Source organism: Lissotriton helveticus, chromosome 11 (assembly GCF_964261635.1).
Source record: "Lissotriton helveticus chromosome 11, aLisHel1.1, whole genome shotgun sequence".
Taxonomy (NCBI): Eukaryota; Metazoa; Chordata; class Amphibia; order Caudata; family Salamandridae; genus Lissotriton; species Lissotriton helveticus.
This window is the reverse complement of record NC_136072.1, coordinates 4,853,746-4,875,608: the sequence shown is the minus strand read 5'-3', so window position 1 is coordinate 4,875,608 and position 21,863 is coordinate 4,853,746. Positions and strand designations below refer to the sequence as shown.

The window sequence follows — 21,863 nt, the reverse complement described above, 5'->3', positions numbered from 1 at the left end:
ATGGGGCTGGGGACTGTGGGGCTTGGTTTAAGGATGCACAGGAGATAACTGAGGCATCCACGCATTATCATTGGCACTATGGCAGAGTCGGTCACCGATATAAGGGTTACATTAATATGAGACCCGTACTTTGGGGATTCGTCTCTTAGTTGAGTTAGCCATGAGCTATCAGGGATTTGTAGAGTAAGAGGGATATATTTGAGATATTGGACTAGATTGCAGTGAAGTAGAGGAGAAGCAGAGTCCTGAGATGCTCCCATGGATTGGCTGTATGATTTCTGACAAGTCAACTCAGTGTTTTATCCTTCTGAGGTGTATCCATAATGCATAACAGCTACAAGGGTAAAAAACACTTATTGCTTCATTGCCATGAAAGAACTCAATTTTATCGAGTTCAGTTTATATGATCAATATTATTATTCATATATCAGTAATAGTATTATCATTTTAGAAGCAAATATATCATTTTAACACAACTTTATACATTTGCAAAAAGATAAAAAAGGAAATGAGAATGTTATTTTTATCCTCAAAGAAAATTAGGAAAAATGAAGGGCGAATTGTAATGAGGATTATTTAAGAGCACCCTATGCCCCAAGCCCCTCAAATGAACAACTCCTGGGTCTTCGTGTGGCCTTCGTATTGAACTGTCTTGAAGCACGATTATTCACCTTCGAGAATGATTCTTTGATTATGGTATTCAAATCTTTTTTCATCCTTCAACAATCTTGTTGATGTAATCATGTTCCTGTTCTAGGACATGCACATTGGCTTCCTGGTCTAATAAAATGCTTTTCACCAAAAACAATACTGTCTTTGCAGTAGAGAATGTCAAGTCAGTTTCTGATTTTGCCTCCAATTATGGTTGTCCAATCAAAGGGTACATTATTTATCAAACAAGACATACCCTGATGCTGCATGAATTGGAATATATCAGGTGTGATTAATAGTATCCAGTTATGATTGCTGCCATATAAATGGGTCAAGTTTGTATATATGTACAGTATTTCCGTAGCTCGAACCTACCCAGAAGGCAGAGGAGCACTGTACATGGTTGAAGACAAGCGTAAAGTCAACAAGTGATTGGAGGAGAAGCCGGGTAGTGGACAGCTAGTACACTGTTATGTAGTGCTTTTAAAGAGTGCATCTTCAGCCCTTTCCTGTGTTGGTGTAGGGTGTGGGAGGTCCAGATGGATACCAGGATAACATGCACATTTTTGTCCTTACTTCACCAAAATCTGCACGCCCCAGTATTGACCAATATTTAACCACAACAGGGGTAGCCCTAACCACCTGAACCAGGGGCAATCAGTATTCTCTCCAAACAAAGGTTCACAGTGTACACAAAATTATCATAGAACAAACACTTAAATCAAACAACCCTATACACCTAATCATGAAAAAATAAAAAATGGTAAAATAGAAAGCACGGCCCATACAAAACAATTTTTTAAGAAAAACATATAAACAATTCTTTATTTAGTAAAAAAGTAGTATTGTGAGGCTCAGACAAAAATGCTGGTACATATAACAATTAATACGCATTTACAACCAGACAGGTGGCATACAAAAAAGAGGTTACATAAAAGTTGGAGTTCCAAAAATATATACTGGGACTGCAGCACATAAAACAATGTGTCCTCGATAAATTGTGGCCACAGTTGCGTCGACGACGTTTCGACCTTTGTCACAAGTACACAGTCATCTTCAGGACAAATAAATAACTGAGCGTCCCACCAGGCAATTAAGTTTGCAGGAAGCAGAGCAAGCACGGTATTACTTAGTGCTTACGAAAAACATTTTTGCATATTTGAGTGGAATAAAGGATTGCATTGGGCGCATAACGCAACTCAACAATGGTCACTTCTCAACCCATAGGAATTAATGGGCAATACCGAATCGGTATTTACCGATTCGGTAAATACCGATTTTTACAGATTCGGTAATTCAATTACCGAATCTTCCTAAATCTCCCTCCTTCATATTTACCGAATCATAAATACCGAATCGGTAAAATTTGGTATTTATGAATCGGTAAATACGCTTTTCCTACATCTGGCCCTAGCTCACTAAGGGTATCTGCAAGGGTTTAAAAATATATAAAGTGTTGTACCTTGACAGATAATTCAACAGTTACTGGTGATCATATACATTGATTAGAACATCTTTTGATGTCTATTGTCTTCTCCCGTGTATGTATGTACCATGTAATTGTATACATGTTTTGATCGGATTGGTGTCACTACATCGCGGTTTTTTACAACGCATTCCGTTACATCGGAATTTTTACAACGCAGGATCCATTACATCGGATGCCATTACAACGCATGGCATTACATAGCAGATGCTATTACAACGCATGGCATTACATCGTAAGTATAGGTAAGTATAAAAAATGTAATTAAGTTAATTTAATTAATTTAATTTAATTAATTGAATTAAAATACATTTTAAAATAGTAATTAATTTTATTTAATAAATTTAAATCTATTTATTTAAATTAATTTTAATAAAAATTGTAATTAATTTTATTTAATTAATATAATGACATTAATTTAATTTAAATATTTTTTTAATTGTAATTAAATTAAATTAATTAAAATAATGTATTTAATTTAATTATTTTAATTAAGAAATGTAATTAATATAATATAATTAATGTAATATAACCTAAAAACACCCCTGTACCCCAAAACCCAAACCCTACCCTGAAACCTAAAAACACCCCTGTACCCCAAAACCCAAACCCTGCCCTGAAACCTAAAAACACCCCTGTACCCCAAAACCCAAACCCTGCCCTGAAAACTAAAAACACCCCTGTACCCCAAAACCCAAACCCTGCCCTGAAACCTAAAAACACCCCTGTACCCCAAAACCCAAACCCTGCCCTGAAAACTAAAAACACCCCTGTACCCCAAAACCCAAACCCTGCCCTGAAAACTAAAAACACCCCTGTACCCCAAAACCCAAACCCTGCCCTGAAACCTAAAAACACCCCTGTACCCCAAAACCCAAACCCTGCCCTGAAACCTAAAAACACCCCTGTACCCCAAAACCCAAACCCTGCCCTGAAACCTAAAAACACCCCTGTACCCCAAAACCCAAAAACACCCCTGTACCCCAAAACCCAAACCCTACCCTGAAACCTAAAAACACCCCTGTACCCCAAAACCCAAACCCTACCCTGAAACCTAAAAACACCCCTGTACACCTGTACTTATTTTAAAAATTACTTTAATTAATATAATAAATAATAAATTAATAATATTAAAAACATAAATAAATATATTTAATTATAATTAATATTAATAAAATTAAAAAAAATTAAATACTTACCTATACTTACGATGTAATGCCATGCGTTGTAATAGCATCTGCTATGTAATGCCATGCGTTGTAATGGCATCCGATGTAATGGATCCTGCGTTGTAAAAGTTCCGTTGTAAAAGACTCCCGTTGTAAAAGTTGCGATGTAACGGTGCATCACCGTTTTGATCTTCCATATTGTGCTGTTATTCCCACTGGTTTGTTTATGAAATCTCTAGGAAATTCCCATTTTTAACAATAATTCTTTTAAACGTAGTTTTTATATTTTATTTTATTTTTCAAATAAATTCTTTATTATAAAAGTTTTGTGTTTGTGACGTTTATGCTCTGATGATACAGTATGATTATGTGAAGTGTGTTTGTTTGCTTCATTCTGTTTTCACCAAAGAGGATATTTTCTTGTGACTTTACTTCTGAATAAACACATGAAATCTGCCTTCATCTGGCATCAAAGTGTGTTAGTAAAGCACAATGATCTTGGCACTACAATCATGTTGCACAACTAAATTACAGTGGTCACTATCTCCATGTTGTTGGGATAAGTCAGTTATTAGTCTGTGGTCAGTGTTCACTTTATTAATATTATGTTTTATGCAACATATGTTATAAAACTGAGTGAATTTTTTAGGTTAGTTTTAGCATTTGTTTAACTCAGATCCACAATAAACAATCTATTGATTCACGTGCACGTCCTCGTCGCTTTTTGAAGGTGAATGCATTCCTGTGACGAAGACCCAGTTACCGCACCTGGATAACTCCATGCCTTGGAAGACATTTATTGGGGAAGATTATAAGAGGCACATGCTGTTCTGTGGGACCGAGGTCATCCGAGCGGAGTCCACGGGCCAGGGTCCAGCGAAGGCTGTGGTGCTGAGAACAGGTGAGTGTACGACAGGTATTTTACCTCTTGGGGGCCATGTTCAAAGTCCTGAAGGGTACTCAAAGAAACATTAAAGAAAGGAAAGCAGCGTTCCCATAGTTAAAGAGATTGAAAGGTGTTCATAGGACAGTATTACTCGATCACCGCTGACTGGACCTGGCAGGGCGTACATAGGAAGGGAAAACCTATGGGTTACGTTTTGTGTCATTTGGGGAACCAAAGCTAACTGAGAAAAGCTAAAGATGAAGTCCATTTTATTTGTGAGTTGTGTGGCGAGACCATAAAATCTACAGTGCCTCTCAACAACTCAAGTTCTGAAGGTAATTGAAGCTAAACATTGTCCTTCAATTGTCTACAGCATGACAGCATTGTGTAATTGTCAACAGACTTTTAGATATTAACCAAAATTCTTGCCTCATGTTGTGTTCAACTGAGTAGGTCCATTCCACAAGCACAAATCAGGCTGGAATGTGACCCACAAAACCTATCCTTAATAGCTGAGGAACCACATGTTACTTCTTTCCAAGTAGGAGAGCTGGGGATAATCTATACAAACTTTTTTTCAGCTATAGGTACCAGGACATAATCACCCCTGGACGTGTAATTTAGAATACCTGATTGGTAGATTTATGTTGACTGTACTTTGGAATGACCATTTTACCAGCTTGCTATAGCTAAAGACAATGAATTGTTTTGTGCCCTATGGTGACAGTGTAAGAATCCTCTGGAATCAGATGAAATATATAACAGCCAGAAGCCTCAGACCTGTCCTTGTGAGCTTCCAGTTACCAGCTTCATCAACAAAGTCTGTCCATGTATGAAAGAAGGATAGCTGTGATTAACTTATTTTTATCTTTTTTTATTTTTGTAATAGTTTTTTTAATTAACCCTTACAGTAACAAATTATGATACCCATAATTTTCTGATGGTTTGGCATTTATGAAAAACTCTCTAATTATTAGTGTATTTTTCTAACCATTTGGCGTGGCAGTCCTAATCTGTCTTAAAGTTGCATTATCTGATGTTAAAGCTGTGTGACATTCCTAACTCAATTAAATTCAATTTCACATCAGAAATTATGTATGAAATAATACACACATTAAAACACACAACACCTTCAAAAAGAAGCAAAAATAAAGTAAATATTTTTATATAATTTCAAACAGTAACATCCAGTTTCTAACAAGTACATCAAAAAATGGCAAAAGCAACACTTGAAAAAAGCATTTTGCTTGACCCCTATCCTATTCCTTAATTTTTAGAAGCTCCATAAGTGATTTCTCCCCTGTACTCCCTGAAATTTTTAACTTCTCCCCTAGTTCCAGTTTCATTTTGTGCTCCAGTGGTGGGCTCTGCAAGTGTCAGCTGTCAGTCAAAAAAACATGTCAGAACCATCTACTTCATTAGTGGTCTTTTGCTTTGTCTGTGGAAGACAGCTGAGCTGTCCAACTAACACATTAGAAGCCTTTATATGGTCTTCTCATCAGTTCAGTGAACTTTCAAGACACAAAGACGCAGAATGAGGCTACATTGGGGATTGGACCACACAAACTCTCACCAGAGGAGAAGGAATACTGTCCCTTGCCAAACCACTAACTAATCACTTGGTCAAATACCAGTTCTTCTGTCCTGAATCCTTATACTCCAACCTTGAAGAGCATTGAAGAATCTTCATGTGCAAACTGCATAAGGGCAAAACATTTGTCGGGTGATCTATTTATATTATGGTTGGATGAATGAAACTAGTATTAAACAACTAACAGGAAAACAAAAAGAAAACCAATGTACACTACAGATCAAAGTCTTTCTATTTAATTTCACAGGAACAAAAGAAAACACAAACTAATACTCTAAGTCCTCTATGAATTGTATTGAAATTAGAGGCATAAAAATGTGGTATAAGAATTTGTTTCTAACTATCAGTTTATCAAGCTAGATAAAACCTATGCAGTACTTTTATCCAAGCAGTATCCACGCAGTACTATGGTCCATGAATAATGTATATGTACATGTAAGTGTGGTAGGAGCACACCGAGTTAGACCATTTTACTACCCCAGACCTTTTATATTTTCCTGTTATGGGAAACCTTGTGGAAGGTTCCGCAGACCAACTTCCCTTTATTCTTTATAGCAACCCCCAAGCCACATCTGTTGTCACTAGGATCCAGGAGACACTGTCCCTTTGAGAGGTCCAGGTCTTGGAGCTATGAAGTAGCCCTGCATCCCAGACAGTGAGGGCAAAATGCAAGGAAGTCTAAGGGTTGCCTTTTCTGCGAGCTGTGTCCTATAAGAACAATGCGGACCGGATCCTTACTGGTGGTCCCTCTTTGCTAGGCCTGTGTTGAATATGTTGGAGACAGTGGAGGCTGCACCTTTCTGATAGACAACCAGCAAGTCAGTTGAATTGACTGGAACTTGTGAGGAGCCTTTTCACAGCTAGAGCTTGCGGAGTGGTATTCAAGCAAATTTATCTGAAAGTTGGGTTCTTTTAGGATTAAAGACATTTCCATAAGGTTGGGGCTTTGAAAATGTTCTTTGAATGATGGACAAGTGCTAAGCGTACTCCAAAAGCAACCTAGGTGGCTACAGGGACTGTTTGTCTGTGAAGATCATGACAATAAGTGACTGTTACATCTCATAACAAGACTCCCCACAGGTGGTGGTGTGGTATCTTGGCCATCCGCTTCTCAGCATGTTTTTGATTCGCATGCACGGCGTGCAGTGAGGAGTTTCTTTCACACCATCCAGCTGGCACCATCCTCTCTACTGTCATAGGCACTCGTGTTTTTTGTGTGATGTGAATGGAGGAGTTTTCTGTCAGAACACAGAGGCATGAAGAAAGTCGCATGTGATTCTTCTTCCTTCACTTACCATTTATTGTCAGAGCTCAGCCACAAATAATGCGATGCCTGTCGCTCTCTCCCAAAATGACTTCTTTGGTTTCCCACACGTGTGGGCAGGTTTGTATCACTCATCAGCACAAAACAACGTGGAGAAAAAGATAAAATGTACAGGTTACAAATTAGGTTAAAAACGTAGATAAAGCTGAAACAAAATATAAGAGTTCTGACTAGATAGATCGGATCCTCATTGGACACATCCTTGACCCACTCACCTCACTCCCTCCAAAACTAGAAGCGAGTGCACCAGAAGAGGAATGATTGACTGCAATGACTGAGTGTCTTCCACAGAAGATAGTGACACAAGGAGTGATGACTGGGCTTGATAGGTGATCATTAAGGCAAAGACTGGTTGTGAATATCACAAAACATAGGACACTTTGACTCAGTCACCTGAGGAAGGGCACGTCTGGTGATCGGTAGTGGGTGACCAGCTAAGGAGACTGAATTCCTTTAGGTGGAAACACCAGCCAAAAAAAGTCATTTATTTAGAATAAAAAGGATGGCAGAATTGAAGACCAGGAACTATAAATTGAAGATCAGCACTAACTATTGTACTCTATTTCTCAAACGGTTGAAATGCAATGTAAGATTGTGTTTGTATTGCTCGTGGTTTGACGAATGTGAGAGAACCACCAGCAGCAGTTTACTATAAACGGGGCTAACACCTATAGTTTGTATAGGTCTGTAAATTAATGAGGATGTGGCAGTGTACCTGGCCCACTCTCTTGTACTGTGCTATCTCCATTTTCTGTAATTAACTTTAATATTTGCTTTTCAAGCTGTTTTCAATTCTGCGGATAAATAACTGTTAAAAGCGGTAGTACATACGTTTCATTTTGGAGTGCGGTGAGAGAGAAATACAATCGATAGCATCCTTGCCACTATGGTTGGTGTAAAGATTGTTTTCGTTTAAGAAAGGTCATTGTAATTTTATCTATCAATTCAGATTTTTGTTTATATCTGGATGCTGTGTTTTGCTCAGCACCGGATTAAGAGGATGACAATAACGAGGATTCCACAAAGCATGGTAGAACTTCCATCCACACCTCCCGGAGTCAAACTGCCCAGTGTAGAGCCCTTCCAAGAGTAGCCCCCCAACCAGCAGAGATAGCGCCATTGCAGGTGCCATGTGCCAACCGAATAGTGCTAATATCGTCCACTACCATGTCTGTTGAATTCAAGCATGTGAGAGACCTCCTTGGAAACAGTCAAACCTTGGCCAGAAGGTGATATTCCCCCACTTTAGTGGTGCATTTCCAGGGCCCAGATTTGGTGGTGGAAATGGCACCAACTACCTTCCCAAATGCAAGGAGGTCAACGGGAAGTTTCCCCGCCAAAGGTTTTCCTCCCTTGGGGTGAGGTAGGTAAACCTCCATCACTACAGACATTGGTTCCCCCAGACCATCCCTTCAATCTTTGATGCAGCATCTTAGGGGATTTAAACCCATTCTCCAAGAGTTGGATGGTTATAAAGGTAGCCTTAGCGACTGGTTACTGTAAACATTAATTAAATAAGCCCAGGGTACGTATCCATCCGCAAGCATTGAAGAGAGGTCAGGCTCGAAGTATTGTATATTAAATTGTATGCTTCATTTGTAATTCGACTTATTTGAATTCAACAATAAATGAGAACTTTTGCTGTAATGAGGTGCTGCATTGATTTGTAGAATAATTAATTTTATAAACAGAATAATCCTTATTAGAATCACTCCAGAGATTGGAATCTGGACAGTATACAACACTAAAATAGATTTGAAGAAGGATGGAGGAAAAAGGCAACAGCACCTGAACCTGGTCTCATCAGGCTGTAGAGAAAAAAGGGCTTGGAAAAAGCACATTGTTGGAATAATCCATTATCCATCATAATAAACCCCATCGCCTATGTAAAACTGTGGCTTTGGTGTGGACTACCTAGAACGAAACGTGGACCACGGTGCTCTGGAAGAAATGTCATGCTTCTTGTACTTGGAAACGAGGCGCGTTCTTGGTATTGCTTCTGTCTTGGAAACTAATCTGCTCCCTAAACATGTTACAGGCAGTTCCTTCATGTTCTGATGGCACTTGCATGTTGGCTTGGCAGTATGTTGTGGTGTGTGAGTGGCTGCTTGGTTGACTGAAAGCAGATCTTGTACAAGTAGTAAAAATAACCATCACACATTTGATCCTGAAAGTGGCTCTAGATAAGCTAGCATTATTGATCACGCATTGATAAGCGTCTATTATGATATGTTCTTTCAAATGGGGTTTGTTGCTGTGTGTTGCCTCTTATATGAAACTATAAGTTGGCAAACACTTTTTCTTTGTTCTCTTTAGGGTTCAACACCACCAAAGGGGACATGGTGAGGTCCATCCTGTACCCCAAGCCGGTGAACTTCAAGCTCTACCGGGACATTGCACGTTTCTTTATGTTCTTTATCGCCATCGCTATTATCGGTGTCATTTATGCGATCAGCATTATGGCGCCTAGAGGGGTAAGTGATTCTCCTGATCCGTTTGCGTGTGTCTGGTCCCATATCTGTCAGAACCCGCTCTTGAGGGTTGGCGGTTTGATGTACGCACCTCATGACATTGGAAAGGCACTCCAAGTTTAAGCCTCATACCTTACGGATGGACAAGGTGCACATAGTGATCTTTGCAGACGCTGGCGGTGTGGGACAGAAGGACTTTACTGCTCAGTTGGCTTGAAGTAAAACTCCGTAGAAGCCAAGTCAACAAACCACGCAACATAATTCAAAACATGTGTCAGCCAATCCAATGCTGCAAAAGTCAAAGAAACCATGGTTCTAAGCACTGAATAAGCCCCTTATGTTGACCACATCAATACCGGCCTACGCATCATCTATCTAACTCATATCACCATTTTAGGTGAAAAATAGGTCAGACCTATGCAGAAATCAACTGTCTTATAGAAGTTGCTGAGTCGACCATCTAAGTCTTCCCTCTCTCCTCCTCGACTCATTAACCTCAAAACCCTGACTGTAGAAATCACTGACTGAGGTTTAAATTCTGTGTTGACAGTAGTTTCCTATTGGACTTCTGTCAACTGGAAATCCCATACACTCCCTTCAGATCAAAACATACAACAATCTTATGTCCGAAGCTCCTACATCTAAGGGCCTGATATACCAAGACTGTTTGCAATTGCACACCTCCAGTTTGCAGAATCAGGCCTTTTGTGACCACAAAAAGGCATTTGGTTATGTTAGAACCACAAACTGGGTTTTCAACTAAATATAATTTCAGTATTTGGAAGGGGCGTATTTAGGGCATCCCTTCCAAAAACCAAATTGGAATGGTATGTATTAATGTTTTGTGACCGAAATCATTTAGTGGTAACCCATTTGCAAACTGGAAGGGGTCCCCGAGGGACCCATCCCCTTTGTGAATGTGACAAAAACATGCCTCAGTAGTCATTGAATGCAGATTCTGTTCCCCCGTCTCTGCTGCCTTTGATCTGTGTCTGCGCATCCTGCACCAAAGCATTGGATGAAAGCACAAGGAGCACGTCATCAAACTGACTTGAATGTGTCATAGATGCCAGGAAAGGTGTGGCCAGGAACATACATTCCCACCTAAAATATAACCACCTAAAGTTAAAAACGACATGCTTGATTATGAATTGATAATAATTAAAAGTGATGTCTAGAATTAATTAAACGTTACTCAATTATAACATAATTAAATGTTTTGGAAAGTTACTTGAGGTTAGAGCAGGGGTGGTTGGGTGAAACTGGGCTTTGAGAAGGTCATGAAACGTGACTCGTAATGGATGTGCGGCCACACCAGGGCTGTGGTCCTCTCCAATACCCAAGATGCATGTGTTGACTGTAAGGACCGGATTCCCAAGCTGCTTTTTGTAGCACTCAAAGTAGTACGACAGTAGTTTAAGGAGGCACGTGCACCCACCCACAAAATGTAATCAAATTCCTATTAACAAACCACACTTCTAAAGTTACTGCACTCAAAAATAATTGAAAGAAAAAATAAATGTACTCCGGCTCAAAGCTGGAGTATGTCCTTGAGCAGTGACAGCCAGGCTGGTTGTGTGGTTGAAGTTGTGGCTCTCAATACATTGCCAACTGTAACCTCTGGTCCTGTGAACTCGAGCCTCAGTCAATGGGCCACCGCTCTTGCTGGTCCACTCGTGAAGAACGCTGGTACTCTGGCTGAGAAACACTTGTCTGAGGGAAGCTGTAGTTGAGTTTTGCTTGGTCGGGTTTTACAGTAGGCGTCTTATTTACATCACTGCCATTGACCTCCGGCTCTTACTGCTTTAATCTCATCGCGGCTGGATTGAACCAAGGCAACTGCGTCTACTGGATATTAACAGAAAGAAGACTCCCGAGTGCACAGGAAGTGATGGTTGTTTCTGATGAGCCTCAGGGAGAGCTTAGGTGACCGCACACTGATTAGACTTCACGTTGACCAATGAGATACAGGATAGCTTCAAGGTGGCATGTATTTACAGTCCACGCTTCCTTAACTGCTAAGCTCACTATCTACCTTCCCAAAGATATCTCAACTCTGCTGAAAGATACCTTTGGACATGCTATATTTCAAGAAAATGTCTTTGAGATGGTTGGGAGTTTGCTCCACTGCAAGCCATATTCTGGAACTCGTTGCATCAGCCTTACCTCACTAGGACCACCATCACTGAGTATGTAAGGATCTCAAACTTGGCTTTTATAACAGTCTGGTGTAAACATTCCTAAGCAATCTTATGCACCCTGACACTGTTACTTCATATAGCTCCATGATATGAGTGCCTCTGCCCCCAGCTCACCTGGTTCCATAAATCCCACCATCTTCATCATGAAACTTACTTAAACATTAGATCTACTCTATGCCTCACATCTCATCCGTGGAAGCTGTAGAGTCTCAAGTTGTGTGGCAGATCATTTTGAATAATGACTCACTAAATGTCTAATTTATTATGTAAAGCAAAAATTACATTGTAAAAGTTCTTGTGAACAGAGACCCTCTGGTAAATACTATTCTCACCCATTTATCTGGAAGTAGTCCTAGTTTGCAGATATTTCTAGAGTCAAGCTGGATGCATTTTCTTAGCAGTAACACATGAAGCCACACGATAATGGTGATAAAACTGGCATTTTCTGTGTTTTTAGGTTCCTGTGGGATCAATCATCCTTCAATCAATCGTCCTTATGACCATCGCCATTTGCCCCATCATGCCGGCAGCTGTGACCGTGGGGATCCTCTACGCCAAGAGACGACTGAAGCAGAAGTCGATCTTCAGTCTGAGCCCCCATCGGATCAACATGTGCGGGCAGCTGAACCTCATCTGCTTCGACAAGGTCTGGACCATACGCTGCATTGGCTTCTAGATGACTCATGGTCTGCGGTTACACGCGAGCAATGAACTCTGTTTGAGATTAATTTCACAGGATGCACAGCTGTAAAAGCCATAGTTTTCATAACTTTCTGTGGCAATCAAAACATATTTCATCAAATATATTAAGTTATCAGGTCTACAAAAATGGATTATTATATGAGTAGAGCTGTGGCTAAATTAATCCGCCTACTTCGCCAGCCTGGTTTCTGCCCTTTTGTCCTAGTTTAGAATCTATGGGCCCTATTCGCAAAGGTACATTTGCATGTGCCGGTTTAATCTTGTGCAAAAGTACTCTTGCACCGAGGTGTAAATCTACACACCTTTTTCCTAATCCCCACTTCTGATTGCAATGTTAAATCAAACTGTAGACTTACATGTCTCCTCCCCTGAAACCAGGCGGTGGAGACATCCAAGGCTCAATTTATGAGTTTATCCAACCCGCACTAGCATTTTAATATTTAATTAATATTCAGTAAATATATTTAACATGCATGTATTTACCCAAATTTACTATAATTCTACATATTTATTACAAGTATAGAAATGGGACACTGAAAGAAAATAAACAAATAAAAGTGGCAGGCAGCAAAATCTGCAATGCTGGAGTGAGTTTCCTGTGTTTGCATTACGAAAAAACAGAAAAGCTGTGGGCTCCCTGGGTAGGACCAGGACACCCACAATATACATAAAAGAAAACAATAAAAATAGTCCCATCCTCCCCGCATCAGTATTGAAGCGGCGAGGCTACTCATTTAGTATTCACTGTAATGCCCTGCGTGGGCTTTGTAGGAGATATTATACTTCTTGTGGTGCTTCAAACAGGGACACCACCCGCAAAAAATGCACATGTTGAGGGGGCTGCAGGGAGCACAGCAGCCCCCCAGAAATGTTTAAAAGAAATACTTCAAGTCTCCTTGATCATTGAATGGATGATCCCAGGAGAGCTTGCCAACATCTCCAAAGCACTCCCTGCTGGAGCTGTATACTCGTCAGCTGGATTGTGGGGACCCATTGTGCTTGGTCCTAAGGCTGCATTTTATGGCCTGAAGAATGTTAAAGAAAGACTCAAACACGTTTCTGGCTGTTTTGAATAATTGGAACAAAAATGCTTTAATTAGTTTAAATAATTTTATGACATTTATTGAACATTGATGTGTATGTTAATAAGCAATGTGTTGGATTATAGTTGTTGATAAATTATTGTGGTGGCTTTTGACAAAGCCAATAGGCCTGCCTTATATATGGCGATGTCCTGACTGACCCCTGATAAGCCAACAGCCCTGCTTTTTATATTTTGGTGTGCTGACCCTTTGACCAAGCTAGTAGGTCTGCCTCACTTAAAATGACACCTCTTTATTATGTTACTTTCCCTCAGAAATTCACTGAAAAAATAGGTTGAAGTGACATTCTAGTTAGCTATGTTAATATCTTACTTTACATAAATGAATCTCAAAAATTCTCTCAAAAGAACAAACCTAGTTAGGTGACATTGTCAGCTAAATGTTATGTTTTAAACTCTAAAAACACTCAAATTAAATAGTTATACTTAACTAACGTAACTATAGATCGCACCCTCACCATGCACTGCTTTTGACCTTAGATATTACATCACTCATGACATTTTCTTTGACATAAATAATAACATTGCTGATGGCATCCTAAATTACATCACTGCACATGAGGGCATGAGTTATACAACAATGACATCAATTAAACCTTTGTTTTTCTTCAGTGAAAAAATATGTATATATACATATGTGTGTGTAAGTGTATGTAAAGGCATGTCCCGCTCTAAACCCCTTCTTACCCCTCCCTAAATCTTTTCTATTATGTTGTATTAAGTATTCCCCATTTTCTAGCCACTCCCATGTTTTCTACTAAATATTAAGCTCACATGTGGACATCTCCCCCCAGAAAAGATATGGGCGGTGAAAGTGAAGATTTACATCCGCTGAGTTTGTGAATTGCATTTTGTAATACGTTGAACCGCTGTAGAACTGCTTTACATACTACAACCTGCTTTTTGTGCATATGGCCCTTTGTTGACATCCAGTCTGCAGTTGTTGACCCTCTATTCAATGGAGCTGCTCTTGCAGGGACCTTACCCTCCCCTCTCTTAGACGTAAAATACAAATGATACTTTTGGCACCAATAGCACCAGTTCTTAACACTTCCTGAACACGATGCATTAAGAAGGACTGTAAAGTTTTTGGAACAGCATCTGCTGGGAAAGTAGACACTTGTTAGTGCGAAATAACCTAGAGTGAGGAATTTTCTTTTGTGAATCAACCTGTGTGTAAATAAGTTGGTATGCAAAAGAAAAAAGGAAAAAGATTCAGAGTAGGTTGAAATCCAACCTCTCTCATCAATATGGATGAGTTAGGTCTCAGCTTGCAGCTCATCCTGATTGGTAGTCCCTACAGGGAGTGTGGCCCCCTAAAACAGAAGACCACTGGATTAGCTCTAAATAAAGAAAACCTTATTTTTAAATACAGCCCATTTTCCTTAAAGTATCCCCTGGGCCCTGCCTACTCCAAAAGAAACCGTTTTTAAGATTCACTTAAGGGTCCCAGGGGAACCCCTTGACTTCTATAAATGCAATACCACCTCGTGGTTTGAACATTTTTCAATGATTTGCAACCAGATTATGCTGGCAAATTATGAATAGATTCCATACTAATTCACACCTTGCAAGGGATGCTTACAAAACACCTGTTCCAAATTACAAGTCCGCATCCACCTGTAAAGCTGTTTAGGTGTCAGTAGAAGTGTACCGACTCCCCGAAAGGCTTAAGTACATTCAAAAAAGCATTTTAAGAAACACAATCACCAATCAGAGTTTTTGCAACTGTTAAAATGCTCAGTACATCTAAAATTAGTACATCTGGTCCAGTTGCCATCTAATAATATCAACTTCTTAACTTCTTCTTTACTAACTAGTGAGCTCTATTGTATATTGCTAACCTTGTGAAGTTCATGCTAATTCTGCATCCAGCTCAGTATGTAACTAAAGGGACCTTGACTCTTTGTGTTTAGACCGGCACTCTGACAGAAGACGGGCTGGATCTTCTGGGCATCGTTCCTTCTGGTGGAGACAGGTACTTACCTTTAATGACATGGTGCTGGGTTGTGACCGTTGTTTTGAGTTGTGTAGCTCAAAGGCTTGTTTCTGTGTTCATAGACGTGTCTACTCAGGACAGTTGCTAGCTCCAGTTTACAGTTTATATGTAAATATGTGACCACCACTGTAATGGTTTGCTGGTGCTTTTACATACTAGATTTAACATAGCTATTCTGCAGTGACATGTAATGAATCCAGGTCCTGACCACCACATCCATGCCTTCTTTATTGACTTTTGACAGCTAGCTGTCCTCCAGTTAAATGAAGTGTTTCATCCAACATCCAATGGTCCATTGGTGACTTCTTTGATTCAGCTCCTTTTGATTATTACTTTGAAAATGTGTCTACTACAGCTTTCATCCCCCCTGAGTAATATAGATAGTTTCACCTTATAGTACTGGTTGTTCAGAGCTCCATTCCGATGCCAAGGAAGTGATTTAATTTAATTTAATTTAATTTAATTTAATTGTGGGTTTATATAGCGCTAGAATCAACTCCCGGAGGAGTATCTCCGCGCTTCGACCGCTGGGGAACCCGTCCTGGCTCACCCTGAGAGATGGTCCCTAATGGGTATCTCTAAGGTGCGACCAAGCATCCCCGGCGGTCTGGGGGGCCGTTGTGAAGATGAGGCAAGCTAATGCCCAGAGTTGCCGAGTGTGGTCCCTGACTGGAGTAGGGCACCGAGGCGAGAATTATCGAGCCCGCTGACCCTGGTCCACGACCCTGCCGCATCGGGAATCGAACCCTGGTCCCAGGCCGTCCTCTGCTTACGGGTCTGCCGCCTCTAACCAGTGAGCCACACCACTCCACTATGGAAGGGACTATGGAAGTGGGATGAAGTACACACAGTCATCACACTTTTGTCGCATTGGACTTTTTATCTCATATTTGAATTCTATACAGAAAGCAGTTTTTTTATTTTTATTTTCTTTGCAGTGGGAGTTTGTTAAATGCTTTTGTTAGGACTCTAGTGTCACTCAACCCCTACAATGGCCACTGCATTGGCCTTCTCTTTTGCACATTGGAACTGCCTGAACCTAAAAGGACTGCCCTAAAGTCTTGCATGTTTTTTTGAAGTTCACAATGGTTTCTCTGTACTGTTACCAGGCCAAGTTATCTTTTAACTTTGTGGCAAGAAACAGTAATTTAAGAATTAAAACATTTGAACATTCGCAATACATGCTTATAATTCTTACTGAAATTGAGATGATGAAATTAAGGGCCATCTCTCCTACTGCCCGTTCGTCAAGGATCCACGATGACCACAATCAAGTGAGACAATGTGGATGTTCAGCAGGGGAAGCCTTCTTTGTAGACCTGCTTCTGTTTCTATCACATGGAAAACAAAAGCAGACCTGTAATGAAGGCTCCCAAGGTTATCCAACCTTTTCCCACTAAAAGGAGCAATATAATGAAGGCCCCCTTGCTATCCAGCACACATTGATGGAACCTCTGCTGGCGAGGGCAGGTACTGCTAGAAATTTCAAGAGCGAGATTGACCATGGACTGTATATTTGCTAGCAAAAGGTTTCCATCAAACTGGTGGAAATTCTGCAGAGCCATTGCCAAGATATCGCATTAAACTTTGTTTACTGCCAAACATCCCTTTGAACTATGAAATCTACAGCAAAACTCTAAATCTGTTCCTTAGTTTTATTTTTTTATATCTACTTTCTTTGCTGCCACAAAGGGTTTCAACTATAATGATTTTATAGATTTTATGACATCTGACTTTTATAGTTTTCTGTGTGCTCAGATACTTGTTTACTAATGATAGTACAACATGTGTCACATTCCTGCTATCAGATCTGCCTCTGTATTATTTTTAATTAAAGCCCTAAGGCTCGGATTAGGAGTTAGGTGGAGACAAATAACCTAATAGTTTTATGCATGAGTTTCGGTTCATCACATTTTTCACATCTGTAAACCTTGCTCCATAAAATCTTACGAGGAATAATTGCATACGTTAAGATAAATGGATTCACTGTGCGCTACAACTACATTTTGTAAAAGGTAAACTATTGTTGTAAGTTGAGTGGTAACCTGTGATCATCAGGAAATTGTTCCTAAATTTACCGCCTGCTTAGTGCAAGCTAGCCTGGCTGATGAAGGGTGTTACCCAGAAACCGGTCCCTGGATGCTTGTTTCCAGTTCAGAGAAGACCTTGTTTGGCAGGTCGGGCTGGATAGTTCGCATGAGGCACAGGGTCAAGACTGATTTGCATATAGCTGTGTCTGAACTGAGGTGGCGAAGTGAGCTAGAGAACGATGATGGATTCAACAGTAGATCTGTGACTGGGGGAGAGTGTCTGAAAAGTTTCAGTGCTCCGTCTATTATCTCCTTGTGTTTGCTTTGTTCACCCTAAGTGTGGCAGGGTATACCCAGATGTGGTTCCCTTGCTCACTTTGCCAATGGACTCAAGCTAGCCTGGCTGATGAAGGGTGTTACCCAGAAACCGGTCCCAGGATGCTTGTTTCCGGTCCAGGGAGGACCTGGCTTGGCCGGTCGGGCTGGACTGTTCCCATGAGGCACAGGGTCAAGACTGATTTGCATATAGCTGTGTCTCAACTGAGGTGGCGAAGATGATGGATTCAACCCAGATCTGTGACTGGGGATGAGTGTCTGGAAAGTTTCAGCGCTCCGTCCATTATCTCCTTGTGTTTGCTTAGTGCAGGTGATAAACCTAAATCCTAATCAGAATAAAAGAGTAAAATGTCAGAACACAGGTCAAACTATTAAACCTATTTTAAATACCAATGTTTAATACATATTAATATTGAACAAAGCAATGTCAAATAACTGAGAGGATTATTTTGTTTCACATAGGTGCAAATATATGTGTGTATATATATATATATATTTAGATGTGTATGTGTGTATATATATATATATATCTATAAAAGGTTACAGAGACAATCTAATGTCAACTTGGGTTCCTATCGTTCCATCTCCAGGGAACTCACCAAGGGGGTTCCACAGGGCTCATGTCTAAGCCCCACATTATTTAATGTGTATGTGGCCCCTCTTGCTGACATTGTGAGAACATATGGGTTTACCCCGGTGTCGTATGCTGACGACACCCAGCTCCCGTTTCCTTTCCAGACTCTTACCCCTGAAACTAAGAATTTTTTTGCTGAGGGTATGAGAGCGGTAGCTAACTGGATGGCCTCCAACTGCCTCCAGTGTAATGTGGGCAAGACAGAAGTAATGCTTTTTTGGAAAGCCAACCTCCTTTGGTCTCCAGATTGGTGGCCTCTGGAGTTAGGACCTATCCCCTGCCCAAAACAATCAGTTAAGAACCTGGGAGTGCGACTGGACCAGAACCTCGTTCTAAACGAGCATGTGAATCTGGTGACTGGATCCTGTTTTTGATCTATTGGGCTCCTAAGAAGGGTATTTCCCTTCTTATCAGACATTTATAGAAAGACCTTAGTCCAGGCACTCGTAATAAGTCGGTTGGACTACTGTAACGGCCTTCTTATCTCTGCGAATGAACATGTACTCAACCGACTGCAGGTGGCCCAAAACACCGCGGCCAGACTGGTTCTCAATGTCCCCTCGAGAACACCATCAAAGCCGCTGTTGAAAGAGCTCCACTGGCTGCCTGTACGCCTGAGGATCGAGTTCAAGATTTGTTGCATCATACACAAGAGTCTCTTTGGATCAGGCCCCCATTATCTAACCCAGAAATTCCAAATCTACGCACCAGAATGCCTTTTGCGCTCTGGCAGTCTATTTCTTTTAAAAATACCCCTCATTAAGATGGCCATGCAGGGTGGCCGAGCACTTTCTTATGTAGGACCCTCCCTTTGGAACAAACTCCGTATTGACATGCGACATAACACCAATCTTCTTTCCTTTAGTAAGCACTTAAAACGCACCTTTTTCGGGAGGTTTAGCCTCTCACCTGCATGTCCTAAAGGCACTGTCTGACATCCAACGCGAGCAAAGCGCGGAGATACCCCTTTGGGGGTCGGGTGCTGCGCTATAGAAGCAAATAAATAAATAAATAAAATAAATCTAGTTGGGAAATAGAATGAACAAAACATTAGAAATCCACTAAAAAAGCCAAAGGTTACAGGGACTTTTCTCAAGTAACTACACCTCACTCCCCTGCAATGTAAAGTTTTCTCATCAATATTTTCACTGCAAATTTTGCAGTGATATTATCAGTGATGTCAAAGATATGTCATGAGTGACATAATGTGTGGGGTAATTAAGCAGTGCATGTGAGTGTGTGAGATATAGTTACCTTAGGGCACGAGTTATAGTTACTTGAGATAACTATAATGATAACTGCAGAATTTCTATAATTATATGAGTTTAAAGTCTGAACCTAACTATAACGTCCCTGTAATCTTTGTTTGTTTGGGGAATTTTTAAGGTTTTTTTAAATTCGGTTTCCTAATTATGCTGTCCCTGTAACCTTTGGTGGTTTCAGAGAATTTCTATTTTTTTAATGCTATTTCTTAACCTTAATGTCCCTGGAACTTGTGTGTGTGTGTGTGTGCCAGTGGTTGTGTTTGTGCATAAGTGGGTGACTGAGTGTGTAGTGGGTGTGTCAGTTCTTCTGTGACTAGCAGTGTGGGTCTGTGAATGGGTGTGAGAGGCTGTATGAGTGTTTACATGGGTGTATTAGTCAATATGGCACATTTCTGTTCTCTTCATTTGAAGTGTCAATGTGAGCAAGTTGTCTTGCTGTGTTGCATTGCACCAAATATAAGTCAATATGGGCCGTTGTGTCTTGATCAGTTGACCTGTGGATTAATCTGTATGCCATAGTTTCCCTTCACCACCAACTAATAATCCTAAGCATAACGTACGAAAATATGGTGTATTAAAATGTCTACCATTCCCTCCTCAAATGCTTAGCCTCTTACATTTTGTGGCAGACACTTGGCAAACTTTATTTCCTTTATCTTGATAACCTCACTTTTCTACTCTCAATTTCAAGTTTTTTCAGTAAAATGGCTCCAGTTTTTATTATTTTTGCTTTGTACCTGATGTCATTTATTAATAATGGTAATAACCTATTATATGCATCACTTCATAGGCACTTCTGTACTTTCTGAATCCATCAAATGGCAGACACATGTGCAACTCTGTTTCATGGCATGGACCTTGTTCGGGTTCACTGAGGGAGAAGTCCTACCCCACAAAAAGCCTATTATCACATCATATTTTTATGTGGAGTGAACTTGGTCCAAGCATATTAGAGCACTTTACACGAAAAACTCATGTTTTTTAGACACAGGGAGTTTAACTGATATGCCCAGAATCACAGGAAGTTGAGCTGAGGCCAGAAGTTGAACCTGGATCCCCAGTTCCAAAGACAGCAGCTCTTGCCGCTAGCCCACACCTTAACCCTTATAATATACTTCTTTTCCCTCAGGATCCATGTAAAGCGGATCATTGTCCCACTGAATCCTCCTTAAGTGCTAGCTATCTAAATGGCATTTTGGGTACACCATCTTCCCCCTCTTCCTTTCTTCAGGTTACTGTTCTCTTGTTTGTTTTAGAGTGATCCACCTTCATCGCTATTGTAAGTGTGCATGACCTCCTCAGATCCACCCCTGCTCTTTATGTAGCATCTGCTAGCTGTCATGATATCTGAGGTGATGATGTACCCAGTACTTCTTAACCTGAGTTTGGGGATCCCTGAGGGTCCACAAACCCCACTCAGGAGGTCCACAACTGTCCAGAAAGTAAAATATTAGCAACAGATTAATAAAGTGTATTTAAATGAAGAAGCAAATTTAGAATTGGAAATTGAGAACTTCTCTCTGTGAAGTGATTTAAAATTGGAGGTTAAAAGTTAAGTTCGTATCCTCAGATTGATTCATGGAAGCAGTGTTAGTGCTTCAAACAGAATCTAGTATGGACGATGAGTGTCCGAAATTTAATTTAGAAAAGTTCTGCCCTTGCCAATTAAAAGTATATTTTTTCTTTATATTGGTTTGTGAATTAGATAAATATTTTATATAATGTGAATTTATTTGATGAATGCTTATTTCTCTATTTTCTGGGTATTTTGTGGTTCAAATCATTGAAATGCTTAAGCGGAGGTCCCTGACTTCCAGTAATGACTCATTCAGGTGCCCTGGATTCCAATAATGATTCAGTGGGGATCCCTGGGTTGCAGTATTAAGTGGGGGCCCACAGAAGTGAAAAGGTTAAGAACTGAGGGTTTTGTCACCACTCAGGTGATGGAAGCCCTGCACCCCCTAGACCACACAACCCACCTACCAGGTAAGAGACTGGTAAGGATTGTTTGCCAAA

The 21,863-nt window shown here is 40.4% G+C and overlaps 1 protein-coding gene across 1 annotated transcript in view; it reads left to right on the top strand.

Annotated features, from left to right (window-relative positions):
* LOC144791007 (putative cation-transporting ATPase 13A4) overlaps positions 1 to 21,863 on the top strand; it is a 331,299-nt gene that overhangs the window by 197,571 nt on the left and 111,865 nt on the right. The window contains exons 10-13 of the mRNA XM_078665633.1: positions 4,037 to 4,207; positions 9,424 to 9,581; positions 12,237 to 12,425; positions 15,500 to 15,561. Of these exons, the coding sequence (XP_078521759.1) occupies positions 4,037 to 4,207; positions 9,424 to 9,581; positions 12,237 to 12,425; positions 15,500 to 15,561 (580 nt within the window). The remainder of the gene's footprint in view (positions 1 to 4,036; positions 4,208 to 9,423; positions 9,582 to 12,236; positions 12,426 to 15,499; positions 15,562 to 21,863) is intronic.